At 44.5% G+C, this 20,400-nt stretch overlaps 1 protein-coding gene across 1 annotated transcript in view; it reads right to left on the bottom strand.

The window, feature by feature from the left end:
- ASPNAT (aspartate N-acetyltransferase) overlaps positions 1-20,400 on the bottom strand; it is a 45,389-nt gene that overhangs the window by 17,622 nt on the left and 7,367 nt on the right. Inside the window, exon 2 of the mRNA XM_035138309.3 lies at positions 13,586-13,750. Within this exon, the coding sequence (XP_034994200.2) occupies positions 13,586-13,750 (165 nt within the window). The remainder of the gene's footprint in view (positions 1-13,585; positions 13,751-20,400) is intronic.

Here is a 20,400-nt window from a genome sequence, read left to right as displayed (position 1 = left end):
AACCTGAGCCACCCACTCAGCAAGTCCCCGCGTGCTGCGCTAAACTGGCACAGCGCAGCGCGGGGACTCGCTTCCGCAGCGCTGGAAATTGTGGGGCACACAATGGGCTTCATGGCTGAGTGGGGGATTAGAAGCCTGGTCTCTTTCCCAGGTCCTAGTGCAGTGCTCTAACCACTACACCACACTATCTCTCACTAGATTTTACCGCCTCAGCTGACTCAGATGATACGCTGGGCTGGAAATCATCAGCACACAGAGTTGTCACCTCCCAGCTATTGCTAGAGCAATCTACGGTATTTCAATTTATGCACATGAAAAAGACTCATTTCCCCATATGGGGCACCATAAATGAATTCTACCTCAGACACCAAAAAGACGTGGGCTTAAGTTTGCTCATTTTCTAGGTCTTTCCAACAAAATATAAGCGAGAAGGAATTTCCCCCCCCAGATCAGATTGTCTGTTGACTTAGCCCTTCTTTTCTCTCCCCCCTTCTGCTACTGTTGTTGTTGGCTACACACACGCGGCTTGGCTCACTCACTTGAGTCATTCGGAACTACTACGATGACAGTCCTGCTGGGGAATTCAAGCCTTGGCAGTCTTCCGTTCCCATTTTTAATCTCACCCACCCAGTCCCTGTGCAGGTTGTTCAAGTGATGCTTTCACACCGCGGCAGGCAGGCAGCCACTGTGGCTGCATTTTGAAAAGGAAGCAAAGCATACATAACAGGGGCCTGAAACAGTGGCGTTTGACATCCTTCACCATAGTTTTCTTCCGGAGTGATTCAGGGAGCGCTCCTACCTGCAGGGTCATCACCCGGCAGTAATTTTAGGAGACTGCTGCTTGGCTCCATGGCTTTGGGGTCCCCACAAGGGTCCATTCTGTCTCCTATGCTATTTTAACATCTATATGAAACCATTGTGGGACATTAGGGGAGAGGTAGTACCTCCGGTGGGGGACACATCGTGCTCCCTCTGGGGTAGTTTGTCCACCTTTGGTCCTGCACTCACCTCTCACCTGTGGCTCCTAGAAGCTGTCGGCATGAGACAGTGGCCACACCCTGGGAACAACTTCGCCCCCCACCATTCAGCCCGGACACTGAGATCCAGCACCGAGGGCCTTCTGGCGGTTCCCTCATTGCGAGAAGTGAGGTTACAGGGAACCAGACAGAGGGCCTTCTCGGTAGTGGCACCCGTCCTGTGGAACGCCCTCCCAGCAGATGTCAAGGCAATAAGTAACTATTTTACTTTTAGAAGACAACTGAAGGCGGCCCTGTTTAGGGAAGTTTTTAATGTTTAATGCTGTACTGTTTTAATATTCGGTTGGGAGCCGCCCAGAGTGGCTGGGGAAACCCAGCCAGATGGGCGGGGTATAAATAAATTACTATTATTATTATTATTATTATTATTATTATTATTCGGTCGACTAGCTAAACCAGGTGAGGGTAGCTGATGGGTCTCAAACCCTCAATGAGTTAGGGACTCCCCCTGCATGCAAAGGCAGGCTCTGACAAATTGAGCGGACAAGGCCAAAATTGGGTCAAATGGTCAAGGAGTAGGTTTCTGCACGTGCTGCAGAGGGAAATGAGGAGCAGGTGGGGCTTGTCAACCTGGGAAGGTAGCCCATCTATGTGAAGGAATACTAAGAAGTAAACCCTACAAAAATCCGGAGTGAAGTCCCCAATAATAATAATAATAATAATAATAATAATAATAATTTATTTATTTATACTCCGCCCATCTGGGCACTCTGGGCATCTCCTAACAGAATATTAAACAGAATAAAAACATCAAACATTAAAAACTTCCCCCAAACAGGGCTGCCTTCAGGTGTCTCCTAAAAGTCAGATACCTGTTTATTTCCTTGACATCTGGTGGGAGGGTGTTCCACAGGGAGGGTGCCACTACCAAGAAGGCCCTCTGCCTGGTTCCCTGTAAGCTCACTTCTTGCTGTCTGGGAGCCACCAGAAGGCCCTCGGAGCTGGACCTCAGTGTCCGGACTGGATGATGGGGGTGGAGACGCTCCAAGATGGTTGGATGGCGCCTCGCTTACCTCTTTCCGGTAACTTGCACAGCCAAGCTGGTGCCAAAAGTATTGCTCTGCTTTCCTTTGGGCCACACCAGCGAGGCTTTGGGGGGGGGGGTGTTATAGGGCAATATACAAATAATGACGGAAATAGAAAAGCACGGCACAGGACTTTTCTCGGAATTGCAAGGGAATACTTTGTTAGCTTGCTCAGGTGAGTGATCTTTATAGCCCTGCTTTGCACAACATCAGCAATGGAAACTAAAGTCATCTGCCTCAAAAGGTAGAGGCTGTTTCTTTGCACAATTATCTGCTTTGCACAGATAATTCCTACAATCAGGTGTTAAGAGATGAGAACAATGCAACGTAGCAGAGCAAGCAAGTCATTTGTCGCAAGGCCAAAGTTCCTCTCGCAATGCTTAGACACTCCTGCGGTGCTTTTTCAAACCGCTTTGACCTTTTCATTTTTTTCGCTTTGTTTTCAAAGCCAGTCAACAAGACTGCTGCTCGGGGGTGTGTTTTTACAGCTCCCAGTGAGAAATGGGACTTGCCAGCCATGTTAAATTTATGTCAAGCTGGAAAAGAGGGATGCCTAGGGGGTGCGGCCATCTGCCGCACAATGAGTAGAGCTGATGTGGCAAGTCGGCGCCTCTGCCTTTGATGTATGTTTCCGCCATCAGTCAGGTCGCAACGATGCAACGTTCTGGGTTGGAAACATTTGCACATTTCAGTGAGCCCACCCCCAGGGTTGTACAGTCCCTGCTGGCCCCTTAACGCTGAGAGATAACTGGGGAAGCAAGAAACCTTTTATCCATGTACAATTGGCAATCCTGATCTTCCAGGTTTTGAGATGGAGCAGGTATTTGGCCACTTGTTAACAAACAGAAGAAACACGCCTTTTAAAGAAATTTGCCCTTGGGCAAAGCACCAGGGAGAAACAAGTTATTGCCTGGTGTCTGGCTGTTTTTCTATTCCATACTGACCCAAGCCTGGTGGGCTCCAATGAGCCACTTCCGTTTATTACAGTAAATTCAACTCGAATATTGCCAGCTGGCTGGACATTTTGTATTTTAGTTCCCGTCTTTAATAAAGGCAATCGAGATGTTCCTCCAAGACTATTGCCCAAGAAGACTTCTTGATGTTCCCCCCAAAATAGGTAAATTACCCAAAATAGGTAAATTAGGACAAGGGGCCGAAGACAGCCAGGTCTTGCTCCAGGCAGCTTTTGCAAGGGACATGTTTGATTGGTCCTGCTAATCACAGTTTGGCTTAAAATGTAATGCGAATCAAGCTATTCTCTAACATAAATGTCATCATTCAGGAGCTTTCCCCTTCATGCAGGTGACATGACCCCATTATACCAAGGGGCACCATTTCTTAGAAGAAGCAATAGGTTTTGTTGCTAAAACCACAACTTGCCGGGTGCAACAATCTGGGGGTAGCTAGAAGACACAAACTGGATATAATCCAGAGTTAGACCTGTTTAGAATAAAGAAGACCTGCAGAATAAAGAAGCTTGGGCACAATGTTGTAACTCTCAAAGCAGAGTTATTAAATTTCCTCCATTACCTAATTTTTTACTACAGTAAGCATGCCAAAATGGATTTAGGATTCTGAAGAATTCCAAGTCCTCTGTTTGGTAGATTAACGTTAAATCTGACCGTGAAAGGGGCTGCTTATCAATGGGAAAGAACACCCCCTGCCCTGTTTAGACCTGGTTTTACTCTGCTTAGATGGCAAACTGTGAGCAGCAGTTATTTAACACGCCGACAACAAAAGATTGCCTGCGTAGGTAAACAGGGCCAGGTCCAAGACAATGTGCACCATATCCTCTTTTTACATATTCTTCACACAAGTCAGCTAGGGGAATAGATTAGTCGGGGAGTTTCAAAATTAGACGGCCGTGTCTTGCTTGTCTTTGTGAGTTACACTGTAATGGGCAAGAAAACATCTTTGTTTATCCCTATGTACACACCGATGCATTTATCAAAGCTCTATTAACGATGATGGTGATTATAATGATCACTATTACCATTTACCTGCACAGGTCCTGTAGAAGTGCTAGATTGGGTTGGAGGGAAAATATCTCCTCCTGACTGCCCCTCTATTCTCCGGAGGCCTTTTCCCACCCCCTCCCTTTAGCTCCATCCACTTCCTTGTTCTCTCCATCTCATCTTTTTTTCGTTCCCCCCCTTTCCCCCCTCATCCTCCTCTTCCATCTCCTATTTTCTCCGCTTCTTTCCAGCCACCAACCCTCCCCTCTGCTCCCACACTTTCTCACCTCCTCCAACCAACCTAACTATAGAAGCCCAACTCTTCTCTCCCACCTCCCTGATGTAAGTGTTTTGATATGATTTTAAATTTCTCGCTCGGAGGGATACCCACAGTTTGACTGTCTGGCTTTTTGTTACTGATCTTTGTAAGCAGCTCTGCATACTTTTTCAGGCTGAAGAGAGGGGGTGAAATGCTTCGTGTTTCTGCCAGTTGTATAGTATACGGAACAAAAAATATTCACATCTCGGAACAGTGAGGCAACGTTGGCAAGGTCCTGTGTTCACAGGTTAGTGGAAATAAAAAATAAACCGGACCCAAAAAAACCACGTGGAAAGGAGCAGTATTTTCTTGAAGGAGAGTTTGTGGGGATCCCTTTGTAGCAGGTGTTGGATCCAACCAAAGGCTGGGCAAGGTGCACGGGATCCTCTGGGATCCTCAATGAGGAAATCTGATCACTGGTGTGGGCGGTGGGGAGGAAGGGCAGGCCCGTCCTAGCTGTAGAGGCTAGTGGCGCGGAGAACCACGGCGCCGGGTGGTTCGCAGGGTTCCGGCGATCCGGCCAGGACTGCGCTCCTTCTCCGAGGACTCCACGCTGCGCCTCCTTCTCGTTTCCCCAGCGCTGGGTTCCGCTCAGTCGAGCTTCGCCACCAGCGCGCGCACAGCACCCAAGCAGCTCTTGCTGGTCCCGCGGTCCGCGCGCTGGTGGCGAAGCTTGACTGAGCGGAACCCAGCGCTGGGGAAACGAGAAGGAGGCACAGCGCGGAGTCCTCAGAGGTGGCCTCCCGCTGCTGCCGCGGTCCGCTTGGCACTCCCGGGCCCTTGGAGAGGCTCTGGAGGGGGACGCTGGAGGGACCTAGCGCCAGGGCGCTGGATGGGCTTAAGACGGCCCTGAGGAAGTGGGGTGGGGGGCAGGCCGCCCCAGGTGTCACCACTGAGGGGGTGACAAAATGCCGGGCGGCACTCATTGCGGGGCCTGCAGCGCGCCCGAGCCACATGTCTCTCCTGGGAGTGACGCGGTGGCTTGGGTGCCCGCAGGCTCCACGCTGCCCCAAACGGTCCGCCCGCCACCTACCATTTCCTTAATAACAATTTAAACAATTTATTAAACTCAAACAATATCATGATAAGATATGTATCCATGTTTGTTAACTGATGTGGTTAAACAATTTTTTTTTAAAAAAAAAAACCTTAGACTGAGTTTTATCACACAGGAAAAACTTAAAACAAATCCTTAATTCCTGATGAATAGCCTTGGGACTGTAATGTAACTTAAACAGAAAGCTATCTTTAGAAAGATTTTCCCTCCAAAAGCATTTTATTTTAAAAATCCAATTTAATTTTTTTTTTAAAAAAAAACACCCAATTTTTTTATCGTTTTTTAAAAAAATCATTGATTTTTATCCACCCTGGTTCCAGGCATAAAGAGCAGAGACGGTGACTCATTTAAGGGTACAGAAGACAACTGGGGCTGACGAAGATGGAAGAGCAGCAATAAGAATTTAAGAAGACCAAAGCTCCATCGAAGTCCCTCATCCTGTTCTCACACTGCCTAGCCAGGTGCCTAAGGGAAACCTGGAAGTGGCACAGGAGCACAACAGATGAAAATATGGCAACCGACTCTAGGCGAAAAAGTTGGCAACCATGATTAGGTTTGCTTTAAAACATTATTCACAAAATATCTACAATTCTAAAGCAAAAGGTTTAAAAACAGGTTGTTGTTGTTTTAAAAAAAGATTCACAGTGGTACCTTGGTTCTCAACTGCCTTGGTATTCAAACAACTTGGAACCCAAACACTGCAAACCCGTAACTAAGTGTTCCGGTTTGTGAACTTTTTTTGGAAGCCGAACGTACTCCATTTTGAGTGCCACACTTCAGTTTTGATATGATGAGGTCCATCTGTTTTCTTTTGTTTTATTTTATTTTGTGTTTTTGTGGCTCTTTTTTGTGTGTGACTGTGTGGAACCCAGTTCAGCTACTGATGGATTGATTGTGTGACTGCAGTACATTATTGATTTCATTTTATGGATCCATGGTCTCATTGGATAGTAAAATTCGTGTTAGGTTGCTGTTTTAGGGGTTGCTTTTAGAAGTCTGGAACGGATTGATCCATTTCGCATTACTTTCTATGGGAACGCGCACCTCGGTTTTGGAACGCTTTGGTTTCGGAAAGGTCTTCCGGAACGGATTTTAAGTTTGAGAACCAAGGTACCACTGTATAATAAATACAAATACTTAGCAATCAACTGAGACATGAAAAGAGTGAAGTAAGCAAACCTCAGTGGCTCTTCCGCTGAGATGGGAAGAAAGGATGAGAAAGCAAGAAAGGGTAGTATCTGGTCACGAGTTACTTCTTCTTCTTCTTCTTTTACATTATCAATATAAAACTGCAAGCCGTTAGATTTCTGAAAAACCTGGGCGGCAGCAAGAATTTTAATCGCTAAATTATGGAAAACTCAGGAAGTCCCTACGATTAGAGATTGGCAAGAGAAATTAATTAGTTATATCGATCTGGCCAAATTGACAAATTCGATCAGGGGTGGTTCAAATAAAAAGTTTAATAACAATTGGGAACAATTCGGAATATATCTGCAAGAACTTGGGTTTATAACGAATATTTTGTAGAATTCCCAAGAGGAAAGTAAATGGATGCAGTGGGAAAGTTAAAAACTTTGAAGCCAGGGAGGAATAGAAGGGGAAGTCAATCGAGATAAGAGGATATGAATATGGATATCGAAATGAAGATGTAGAAGCTAGACTGATAAATATGGCAGAAGATGGGATAAGTTTTATTTGAATGTTTATGATTGTTTATTTGTATATTTTTTTGGTTGTTGTGTATTTTTTGTTGGAATTTTAGTTGACTGTTTTGTTTTATAATTATTTTAAATTCAATAAAGATTTTTTTAAAAAAAAAGATTTCTGAAAAACCTGATCTTGCAGTGCAATCTTATGAGCCTTACTCTCAGGTATACAGCCCAAGGCCTATAAAACCACAGTAACAGTAAGTTCAGGTCTGAAGCAAATTGGATTGCTTCATTATATACAGTGCAAACGATCAACTCAGTTTTGTTGCAACATGGCTTGGAGGGTGGGGTGGGGGTGGGGATTAGAATCAAATTCCAGATACATTAAGGAAACAGCTCAGCAGAATTATACCCCGAAAGCAGTTGCAGATGGCAGTTGCAGACACATATATGCGTAATTTGAGAAAGTGCTCACACAGAGCAAATATGCAAATGGTTTAAAAAAAGAACAAGCCATTTTAGAGGTGGCTATCTTTAAAGAAAATCCACATATTATTTCACTATATGCCCTATATATATTTCATGTCAGGAATGCCACGCTGTTTTCAAAACCACAACCTTTTCTGGAATTTGCTATGTTCAGGAAACGGGCTCGCACACTTGTCAAAAGAAATCAGTGTCAAATCAATTATAAAACGCATTTTAATAGGCTGCGAGTTCATTCCCAGTACCATGATCCTGACTATTGCCCACGAAAAAAAACCAAATCGACATAATCCAAAACAGCCTTACTCCCTTTAATAGAAGTAACGTTTTTCTTTCTTTTAGGAGAACTGCAATTCAACTGTTTTAACTTTGCATTGGGCAAAAGAACACTGGTTCTCTACTGGCATGTGCATTCCTACAATATATTTTGCTTTTAGACTGAAGGGGGAACATGTGAGAGACTGCAAATACAAAAGACTTGATGTTCAATATTCCTTCTGTGGAGGCACAAAACAGAAAACAAAAAAAGTATGTTTCAGTTATTTACCTTTAAATAAATGTGGTGCCCTTTAGATGAGGTTGGACTGAAACCCAACCAGCATGACCAATGGTCAGGGATGACAGGAGGCACGGATCCAGCACTTGCACAGCCTCACCTGACTCAGATGGTGAGAAGAGCTCAAGGACAAAGAAGCACATCGTTGACAACTTGCTCCAGATCCCATAATGGCCTCCCGTAGCAGCTGCATATTCATAGTGTATTAGAGAACACGGGGAGGGGGAGATGGAACACTGCAAGACCCCAGAACAACAATGGCATAGGGCTAAACAGGTCCCAAAATTCTCCTTTTTGAGAATTGGAGCAGACCTGCTCTAAAACTGTATCTTCAGCAAGATACTGTGATTGATGGGATCAAGAGTGGACAAGAAATCAAGGGGAATCAAGAGGAACACATGGCTCTGCTCTCTCAAAGGTTATCCATCGGGGCAGCCAAGGTTCATTGTGGTAACCTTAGGATAGGAGGGTGAGGATCCTTAGGTCAAATTTGGCCTTCTGTTCTCCCTGATAAAGCCACGGGGACTTCCCCCCAGTCCACATACCCGTTACCAGCCCAGCTCCTTCCTTCAATAATGCTTTGTTTGGCTGGAAAGTCTCCTCGAATTGTGGTAATGATTTTTGCTTCCCTGGAGGGAGTGCGCGCGCGCGCTTGTGAAATTATGACTTTTGCATGTCAGAATGTAGCCTACAGTATCAAGATATAACGGAGATGTAAAATATTTGGATTATCATAAAAAACGCAGGAGGAAATGATTAACAATGAGACCCACAAAGGGGAGGGGATTCTTTGGAATCTTGTCTTTATGTTGGATGTTGGATATGTGATAGTAAAACTTTAATCTGAAAACCAAAAAAATACATTTATATTAAAAAAAAACAAATTAGACCAAATATAAATGAGATTAGCCGCCAAAATCAAACTCGCACCTCTCATTGAGTTTGTAAAGGTAAAGGGGCCCCTGACCATCAGGTCCAGTCGTGTCTGACTCTGGGGTTGCGGCGCTCATCTCGCTCTATAGGCTGAGGGAGCCGGCGTTTGTCCACAGACAGCTTCCGGGTCATGTGGCCAGCATGACTAACCCACTTCTGGCGAACCAGAGCAGCACACGGAAACGCTGTTTACCTTCCCGCCGGAGCAGTCCCTATTTATCTACTTGCACTTTGATGTGCTTTCGAACTGCTAGGTGGGCAGGAGCTGGGACCGAGCAACGGGAGCTCACCCCGTTGCAGGGATTCGAACCGCCGACCTTCTGATCAGCAAGCCCTAGGCTCTGTGGTTTAACCCACAGCGCCACCTGGGTCCCTTCATTGAGCTTGTATACATACTTAAAAGTACAGATGTAACAGAGTTGTTCATAATTATATTTTGGGAATGGTTCATGTTCTTACACAACTGCATCCAGAAAACTGGATGTTCCATAGTCATACTATAAAGTAGTTGCGTTCTATGTTATAAATCAAGCAGTGCTAGTTGTTTCTTTTTGTTTTCCAGTGTATTTCTCATCAATAAAAAAATTCAGTGTGGCGCAAGGAAAAAGATGATTATGTTACACTCACTGCTCTAAGTCCTGCCCACCAGTGGAAGGCTGCCCAGGAAGGAATGCAATAATCATGACCCCGAGGTCCAGCCATGATCAAGACACAGAATCAGAGGTTGCAGAAAGTACCTGACTCTGAGCCTGATGACAAGAGGCCACTAGATCTGAGGTTGGCGAGTGGGAGTCCCCTGGCCCACAACTCAGGTCCACCGAGCCAAGGCTGGAAACTTCCATGGCCACCATTCCCCGAGCCTGAGCAGCCAAGTGCCTCCTAACATACCTTGCCGGTTCAACAGCGCCCATGTGGGAGCCCAGAGATTGCAGAAGAGTTACCTGTCTGCCGGCCAGAGGGCTGGCCCTTCAAGGCTGTGCAGACAGAGCCCCTGGATGGTTAAGTCCAGTCAAAGGTGACTATGGGGTTGCGGCGCTCATCTCGCTTTCAGGCCGAGGGAACTGGCGTTTGTCCACAGACAGCTTTGGCTTCTTTCCGCTTCTGGTGCAAGGGGACACCGTGATGGAAACCAGAGCGCACGAAAATGCCGTTTACCTTCCCGCCGGAGCGGTACCTATTTATCAACTTGCACTGGCGTGCTTTCGAACTGCTAGTTTGGCAGGAGCTGGGACTGAGCAATGGGAGCTCACCCCGTCATGGGGATTCGAACCGCCGACCTTCTGATCGGCAAGCCCAAGAGGCTCGGTGGTTTATTTTTTTAAAATAAATTTTATTCAATTTTCCAATTAACGAATTAAAATAAAAAAAACAATCTTTTATACAACACATCTTATATTTTCCTCTTACATCTTGCTCTGCCGAGCTGTGACTTCCCCCCCTCCCTTCATACGGGTTTCTTGTTAACCCCATTTTTAGCAGTTTCTTTTAACTTTTTTAGTCAGTTTGTAGGATTTATTTCAATCCTGCAAGTGTTTTTAAAGATCTACAGTTTTTCTCCATATAGTCCACATATTTACTCCAGTCCTTTTGAAACCTCGTCTCTCCTTGGTCTCGGATCTTGCAAGTCAGTCTAGCAAGTTAAGAGGCTCGGTGGTTTAGACCACCACGCCACCAGCATCCCAGCAGACAGAGCCACCAAAGGCCTCAATCCACCTCTCGCCTCACTTGGGAACTCTCCATGGTGCTGAAACACATTGCCTGGCCTGTCTGGCCCTGTGGAAATCAGACCCAGAGCTGAAAAACATTCCCCAATCCTCCTCTGCTTCTACTCCTTGGCTTCTCACGGTTCAGCCCCCAGGGATGAACAGAATGTTTTGTATACGTAAGTGGTTTTTAATGTTGGAAGTATGTGGCAGATCATGAAGTTTTGCTTCGGATCACGTTTGGTGGAGCCAGCAGTCAAAGCCAGGTCTTCTGACTCAGATTAAAGGTGTAATGACCAGATGCAATATGTTATGGTTTAATATGGGTATCTTTATTTTGCTAATGAGTAATTGTCAGATCAAGCTTATTGACACTCCACATACCTTCAAATTTAAAAAATAAAAATTGATTTTATTTTTGTTTTGTTTTTATGCACCACCTTTTCTCCAATGAGACTCAATACAATAAGGGGTAAAGAAACAAGAAAAAATGCAAGTGTAATTATATATACAGTACTTGCAAGCAAGTATAAGAGCAAGCAGCACATTTTTCTTCGTTAAAAATGCAGGGGAAAATTAAAACCAGAAACTCTTAAGGGTTCTCTAAAAGTTGCTTTATGAATCATACTACCCTGAGACACAAACTTTGCAAACTCATTCAGTTAAGCAGTTAATTTCATGACCCGGAAGGCTGTATGCTACTCTAAATACCTTTCTGGGATGGAAGCAATCAAGGGACAAAGAAATCTGCTTCGTTTTTTTCTCTTTAAAAATTACACAACAGTAACACAAGCAGTATAGTTTCTAACTCTTCACTAGCACATCAGCTAGTGAAGAGTCAGCAAACATGATTTCGCACGGAATGTCATTAAATTTCCTCCCAAAATCTTACACCTTCCTTCCAAAATAGTTGAGGAAGAACATTATAGCAACTTCATGTAAATGCATTCCTATATTTTGGAATAAATAATAACCCTAAGTAATTAGCTCCCTGTGGAGCCATAACAACCCCCAACTGTAATGAAGAACAAATATTCTGGACAGAGGCAGTTTTTGGGTTATTGTTATTGGGTTCTGATCATTAGTATATTTTGTCCATTGTGCTAGAAGATATTTTGCCTTATAGTAGTACAAGTTGGGGGTGGGCGGTGGTGGAATTCAGATCTGATAAAGCAGAAGTATAAAATTTATTCTAATCAATGCTATAAGAATCTTCACACATTAAGCATAGCAAATTAAAAATATCCTCCCAAAGTGAAAACAGCAGCCAACAAAACCCAAACTTTCCTTTCTACAGAAATAAAGCCAGCTTATATCCTAAGCAATGTTAAAGTCACACTTCCAGGAACAGCAAGCATTTATTTAAGTGTGTGTGTGTGTGTGTGTGTGTGTGCGCGCGCACCCCCCTATAACACATACAAGTGATAAAACTGCCTCCAGTTTAGGATTTACACTGACATTTCTCTCCTGTAGACCAAGCAAAAGCTGCATTGCTGGGGATGTAATGCTAACTCCCTACCAACCATGGTTATCAAACCCAGAGCCACCACATAAATTCTCACTCCTTCCTTGTAGTCTTAAGGGAATTAATCATCTGCCAGACCACAGGATCCCCATTCGTACTATAGTCCTTCCCTAGAGCAAAATCTCTTCCCTCTTCGGTGGGAGAAAAGCAATTCACAGTCACCAGTGTTTGCGACAGTCACCATAAATGCTGAAAACATTCACTAGTGGCAAAAGAAACTCATATCCCCACGATTCCGCGCATGAAAACATTCACTAATGGCAAAAGAAACTCATATCCCCCCGATTCCGCGCATGAAAACATTCACTAGTGGCAAAAGAAACTCATATCCCCCCGATTCCGCGCATGAAAACATTCACTAGTGGCAAAAGAAACTCATTTCCCCCAGATTACGCGCATGATAGTGTCCGTGCTGTTTCCAGGGTGAAAAACTGAACATGCTTTGATAGCTGGTCACTAATTAAACAGATTCAAGTGTTAGGTTGTTTTTTTTATTCCTCATCCATAACATGGTTGAGCAAAATTACTAGACTTTGAACTGATAGCAACACCGTTCCAATGCACACAAATGTGTTCCAAGAATGGCCTGAGAGGCTCAGTATGCTTACTGAATACAAGCAGGAATATATCGGCAGATATATGAAGCAGAGAGAGTTTTTAAAATAATTCAGCACTCTCAAAAGAGGTTTTTAAAACCAAGCACTCAGATGTTCTTACTCTAGCAAGTTTCTCAAAGGATTCCTTTATCCCCACAATCGATGAGAGCTGCCCACTTGTTGCACAAATCTGTCCCAATTACAGTTGAGGAATTTCAAAAGAATAGTGCCATAGATGGATAAATATTCCATGTGTCTGGCTCACATGCCTTTTAGATGTGCGGGAGCTGACCTGAACACAGATAATGTACAAAAGAACTAACTACTGGAATTTCCAGGCCTAACGCAGAGTGGCTGTTCTACAGATCTGTGCGCCCCGAGAGTTTCTTTAAGACGTTGTGCGCTACTGTTATGCAAGACATACAAATCACTTGAAAGGAGAGAGAAACTGAAGTTCCATAAAACAGAACTACTGTATGTATATTTTCCACTTAATTTAACAACAGAACAAACCAAGGTTTTAAACTTCCATTTGAAGCCAAGCACCAAATAAAAAACAGATGAGGCGTTTCCACTGATTTTAGGATTTCTGTTTAAATATCAACACTTTTCATCTTTAGGAGAAATTGCCGTATTCTTAGCAATTAAAAGAATCCTCCGTCATGACGACACAATGGAAGATGTTCAGTTACTGTATTTTTTACAAGCAGAGCTTGTCGATCCTTCCACGGGCATCTTACTCACCTGGTGATTTCATGTAATATTGCTCAACATCAGACATGTCCGTATTCAGTGCGCACTCGAGATAGCTGAGGATAACTTTTCTACTGAAGTAGTACCTCATAGCCATTAGAAAGAAGGGCAAACAGCAGGTCAGCAGCAAGGACTTGGTCACAACAAAGCATATTACTATGGAGATAAGGAAGAGAAATAAACGATACCTGTCAGAAAAGAGAATTCAGTGTTGATTTTGGAACACAAACCCAAAAGTCACAGATATTATACAGCAAACATTCTTTGCACAGCATATTTCATTTCGCTTATAGAATAGGTCTTTTAAACATTAAAAAATGATGTGCAGCTTTGTTCACTTGAAAGAGTCTTCTAGCTTCAATTACTTTTTTAAACGCATCATCTCAAAACAGAGGCCTGTTCAATGGTTATAAAAACAAGGCTTTCTCCCTTGAACCACACATTCCTTTTCTCCCCCCTCCCCCAGCATGGCTGTGAGGAGGAATTCTGTTTTAGATTAACCTAGCCCCCCCCACCCCCCTCATTTCTATGTAGTTTCAGAACAATTGGATAAAAATAAATTCATGGATTGTTATTGTTTTTTAAAAATGTGGTTGTATAGCTTGTGGCAAAGACTCCCCCCCCCAGGGGGGTCTGAGAGCAAACTGGGAGCTATGGTGAAAACTGAAGCGGGGTGGTCTTTATGACAGATCCTGAACTCTTTGATCTCCACATCCACCCATCATTGGTTGTTTGTGCCCACTGCCAGAGTGTGACACCCCCCTCAACCCTGAGGTTTTCAATGGAAAAATGGTTGCCCACCCCTGCTAAACTGCCATTTTCACAGCTGCCGCACCCTGGGTTGACATATTCATGGAGCCATCCGCTGAAAACCCAAAGGCCATGTTCCTGCCCAGTCACTGTCAGTTGAGAGTGAGACCCCCACATCTGAAATAATGGTTTTAGGCGCCACCATGCCTGCTTTTACACTTGTTTACACTGAGTCGCATTTGCCGTTTTGCCGCCCGTTCACTCCGTTTGAAGAGGTCCTTTTAGAGATCTTCGCAACCTCTCTTGGTTCTAACGCCCCTGAAATATTTCGCAGCATCAGCAAACTGGGCCACCTCACTGCTCACTCCTGACTCTAGATAATTCATGGGCAAGAAAAAAAAACCATATATACCATGGGTAGGCAAACTAAGGCCCAGGGGCCGGATCCGGCCCAATCGCCTTCTCAATCCAGCCCGCGGATGGTCCAGGAATCAGCGTGTTTTCACATGAGTAGAATGAGTCCTTTTATTTAAAATGCATCTCTGGGTTATTTGTGGGGCCTGCCTGGTGTTTTTACATGAGTAGAATGTGTGCTTTTATTTACAATGCATCTCTGGGTTATTTGTGGGGCATAGGAATTTGTTCTCCCCCCCCCTCCAAAATACAGCCGGCCCCCCACAAGGTGTGAGGGACAGTGGACCGTCCCCCTGCTGAAAAGGTTTGCTGACCCCTGAGATATATCAATCCTTGGGAGACTCCACTTTTACAACTCTCCATTCAGAGAACTAACTGTCCATTAGTCTTCACTTCCTGCAACTTAACCGATTCCTGATGCACAAAAGGAACTTTCCTCTAATTCCTTGACTGCTGAGGTACCTTGTTGAAAGCTTCTTGTAAGTCCAAGTACATTGTGCTCTAGAATCATTGAATTGTAGAGTTGGAAGTCACCCAAGGGTCATCTAGTCCAACCCCCTGCAATGCAGGAATCTCAGCTAAAGCATCCATGACAGATGGCCATCTAACCTCTGCTTGAAGAACCTCCAAGGAAGGAGAGTCCACCACCTCCCATGGGAGTTCCACTGCCAACTGGATCACCTCTAACTATAGGCTTGTGGACACTCAAAGAACTCTTCTAAGTTTTTGACTGGCCCCTGCAGAAACCATGTTGACTCTGGTTCAGCAAAGTGTGTGGCTATTTTATCTTTAACAATACTTTCCACCAGTTATCCCAGGACAGTTGCTAAGTTAATCGGTCTGTTATGTCCAGGATTCCACACACCCCTGGATCCCTTTTGGAAAACCGGTGCGACGATGGCTACTCTCCTGTTCTTGGGCTGATCTGAGGGACGTCTGGATGTCATCCAGACCTGGTGATTTGTCAGTTTTTATTTTGTCTAGTAGGTCGAGCACTTCGAGCTCTCATCACTAGCGTCTGCCCGTGTTCCTCCTGAAAAGGTTAGTGCCAACACTGGGATCTGCCCTATATCCTTCCATGGTTGGGACAGGTGCAAATAATTTGTTCAGCTTCTCTGCACTCTCATCCTCCTATGGGACATCTCTGGCTTTCTAGACAAGCAAGGGTCATTTCCTAGAGTGTAACACCCAAAATTGGGCACAGCAATTAAAATGAAGTCTGAATAGTGAGGAATAAAGTGGAACTATAGCTTCATGTGTCTTGGAAACCCTGGTTCTATTAATACAGCCTAAAATGGCATTAGCCTCCCCCCCAAGCTGCATCACACTGCTGACTCATGTTCAGCTGCAAACCTGAGAACCTGTTCAAATTTACTATTGTGCAGCTAGCTAGATCCGCTCCCAACCCTATACATGCATTGAATTATTTTGCTTTGCCATAACGCAGAAGTTTGTATTTCTCTGTTTAATTTGATTTTGTTTGTTTCAGCTCAGCTTTCCATTCTATCCTGATCACTTAATTTATTCCAACATGTTTCCTGGCCCTCTTCGTTTGACGTCATCTGTAAAACTGGGAAGGAGAGCTAACACCTCTGAAAATCTAATTATTTGCTATTAAAAGAACTTAAATGCAGCCTTTCCGATTTAGAATTTGAACCGCCCAGGGCAGCTTAAAAAAAAGTGTAAAAACATAAAAGCGTGAGTCATAATTAATAACCGATACATGGAGTAGCAAACAGCAACACCCCTACAAAAAATAACCTCAGCCTTTATATATATTTGAGAAAGTATCCCTCCTAGCTTCAGGATCATTCAGCCACATGGAATTGTCTATTAAAGATGTTTGGTGTTTTCTTTTCTTTTTTGGCTTCTGACTCAATGTCTGATTTACTGTATTAATCTGCATTTGTGCCCATGTGTTTCTATATTTGAAAATAAACAAACATGTTTTAAAACAAACACACAGAGAACAACGACAAATGAAAGAGTGTCAGCAGACAGAAAAACCTATCAACATAAAATAATATTGAGTATATTACAGAATGTCAACAGCAGGGGGCATGATATACTAGGGAAGGGGGTTCCAAAGGCTGGGCACCACCACTGAGAAGGCCCTCTTCCTTCCAACTGGGCGTCTTTAGAAGGCTTCTGCAGATGACCTCAGTGAATGGGCAGCACCATTAAAGGTTCTTTCAGAGTTTGGGGGGCAATTTTGAATTGCATTTGCAAACAGACCAACAGTCAGTGCAATTGATTCAAAAAGAAAAAGAAGTCAAAGGCACACACACACCAAAAAACCGGCACCAATCAATTCTCCAGCAATAGGATTTTGTCCTAGCAGCAGTTTCTGACAAAGGCAGCCCCACAGAGACCCAAGTTAAAGTGGTCCAGGCCGTCTGACTGCGGTCAAGTCTGCCATCCCTAGAAACAGGAACAGCTGGCGAAACTGTGCCGAAGCACTCCTGGCCACAGCTGCCACCCGAGAATCCAGGAATAAACCCAGATACAGAACATTGGGAACCTGGTTTTTCAAAGGTAAGTGCAACCTTCTCCAAAACAGGTTCTGATTCTATTGCTGGACTGGCATCTAGACAACCAGATTCATTCTGGAATGCCTGGAGCTGGGTAGCTGCAACTCACGGCTCACCTTGAAATGGCATATAGGCTCGTAGGTTTCTATTATGACGGGATCAAGGGAGTAATTAGGTGTTAACCGCTACTTCACTGAAACAAGCATTTGCAATATTCACCCTCTTCTGACTGCTTTATGCAGCCAAGACTGGCAAGCATTGGGGACACAACAGCCTTCAAAAACCATTTTTTACACCCCCAAATAAAACAAATTTATCGCAACAGGACAAGCCGTTCCTGAAAATACATCACAATGATACTTGGTGGGTTAGTGTGCATGCCTGCCTGCCTGCCTCCACCACCTCCTCCTCTACCCCCCACAGGACTCCCTGCCCCCATTTCATGCCCTTCATGTACTTTCCTCCCAACCATCTGCAGAAAGTCTTTGAGAGGTGAACTGGCATAATTTTGGCTTCCTCTACTGTCTGTCTCTACTCAGTACCATTTCAGAGTATATTAGGGGGCCCACAAGTCTCCACCAAATAAAAGAACCTACTATTATTATTATTATTATTATTATTATTATGCCACCCATCTAACTGCATACCTGCCAAGTTGCTGTCAGAGAAATAAGGGACCGGGCCGGAAATGGCAGACCGGAAGTAGTGCTGCCGCCATTTTGGAACTGGGCGGAGCATGCTCAGAAGTGACTTTTGATGCTGCTTTGCCCAGTTCCAAAATGGCCGCCGCGCCAGAAGTCGCACTGCAGCCATTTTGGAACTGGGCAGAGCAGCATCAAAAGTCACTTCTGAGCATGCTCCGCCCAGTTCCAAAATGGTCGCCGTGCCAGAATAAACCGGGGGGAAACAAAAAAATCCGTTTTTTCAGCTAGTAACAGCTGGAAAAACGGGGATTTCCCGGGGGAAACGGGAGATTTGGCAGCTATGTCTAACTGTGTGGCTTCCAACAAATTATAAAACCACAGTAAAACATCACACAAAGCAGAGTAAGTGTTAAGGAGAAGGGTACTAATCTAAACTTCTCACTGCCATTCGAGTTTTCTATATGCAATTGTTTTTATAATAGCAGTAGTAGTTGTAATAACAATTGGCAAAACCAAGAATCCGTATGAAGCGAGAACTTTGTCTCAATCTGCCTACCTGGTCAAAAACCTCTTTAAAACCTCTTTCTGATCCTAGTTCTTGCCCAAGTGACCTCATATTCCCTGTGAACAATACCTATTTCATTCTCCCAGAATATATGTGGATGTTAAGACATCATCTCATCCTATCAGTACCCCATATATATCCCACTTTTCCTCCAAGGAGCTCAAGGTGGTATATACGTTTCCTCATTTTATCTTCACAACAACCCTGCGAGGTAGTTTAGGCTGGGGCAGTGACTGGCCCAAGCTTCAGGCTAACTGGGGATTTGAACCCTGGCTCTCCAGGTCCTAGTCCAATACTTTAACCACTGTACCACACTGGCCTTCCTTGGAGGAACAAAATTAGGTTAAGGATATGGGGGACACACTCTTTGAGGCACAGCTCCCCTGATTCCAATTTCTCACCCCAACTTTACCATAGAATGTGGGGATGGAAAGGTAAACTCCTAATCTCCATCAGTGATATATGGCAATTGTTGCGATTGCTGAGGTTTCAGGGCAGACAGTTAGGAATCTAACTGACATCATCTATCTCTATTGAAAAATTGGCAATCTGATCCAGGAAGGCATCATCCAAGTATTCTGACTGGCTTGGCAGTCTGTAGCAGAGCCCCACAATGATGCTGTTATTATTTCCTTCTCTTTTTGTTTTTCCTTAAATACTCTCAAGGTGGACCAGTGTATTTGTAACTACGCCAGCCATGGCAATGGCTCGCCTCTCCAAAAGGATATGGGAGAACGTCTTCCATGTTCCCTGTGCCGGGAAGATTTTGGGCATCACGTGGCAGGACAGAGTCTCAAACAAAGATACGCTCTTCCAAGCCTACATTCCCAGCATGTTCGTAATCCCGTCTCAGTGACGCCTACGCTGGCTTGGTCATGTACACAGAATGGAAGATGGCCGGATCCCCAAGAATGTGATTTAAGTGGAGCTGGCTTCAGGCCTGTGGGTTGACCAACTCTGCATTATAAAAATGTCTGCAATTGGGGCACGAAGGCTGGCAATATTAAGTGTGCCGTGTGGGAATCCCTTGCAGATGAGTACTGTGCCTGGAGACAAGGCAGTCAGGTTGTGTGTCCAGGCTCCAGATCAGTGGCCAGAGGAGGAACGGCCACTGGGAGGAGCACAGACAGAAGAAACGCCTTGGTGAACCTGTAACAGTGAAACTGGACGGTTTCACCTGTCCCACCTACAATAAGACATCTATATCCATATCAAGTGGGTATGACGATTGACTTTACCCCCGATGGCGCAGGTGGATGGCAACAAAATACTCTCAAGCAACTCTCCATCCTCAAACCCATGGAATACTCTGTGTGTGTGTGTGTGTGTGTGTGTGTGTGTGTGTGTGTGTGTACACACACACACATTTCTTCCACATAATGCAATTTCTCCTCCCCTGCTGCTGGGTCTATTCTTTTTGAATAAGTTATACAGTGGTACCTTGGGCTCTCGAACTCAACCTGTTCTGGAAGTCCGTTCAAATTCCAAAACGTTCAAAAACCAAGGTGCGGCTTCTGATTGGCTGACTGGTCCCAGAAACAATGCCAACAGCCGAAACGGATGTTTGGCTTCTGAAAAACGTTCACAAACCGGAACATTTACTTCCGGGTTTGCGCTGTTTGGGCGCCAATTTGTTCATCAACTAAGCCGTTCGGGAAACAAGGTACCACTGTATGTTTCACTTTCTCTACATTCCATCAGGTTTCAGTAACACCAATTGAATCATGCTGACCTTCCTATTGAGTAGTAGTAGTAGTAATACAGTAATAATATGATTATTTATACCCCGTCCATCTGGCTGGGTTTCCCCAGCCACTCTGGGCAGCTCCCAACAGAATATCAAAAACACAATAAAACATCCAAACATTAAAAACTTCAGGGCTGCCTTCAGACGTCTTCTAA

This window comes from Zootoca vivipara, chromosome 5, assembly GCF_965207765.1.
Source record: "Zootoca vivipara chromosome 5, rZooViv2.hap1.1, whole genome shotgun sequence".
Classification (NCBI taxonomy): domain Eukaryota; kingdom Metazoa; phylum Chordata; class Lepidosauria; order Squamata; family Lacertidae; genus Zootoca; species Zootoca vivipara.
This window is presented reverse-complemented; position numbering and strand designations above follow the sequence as displayed.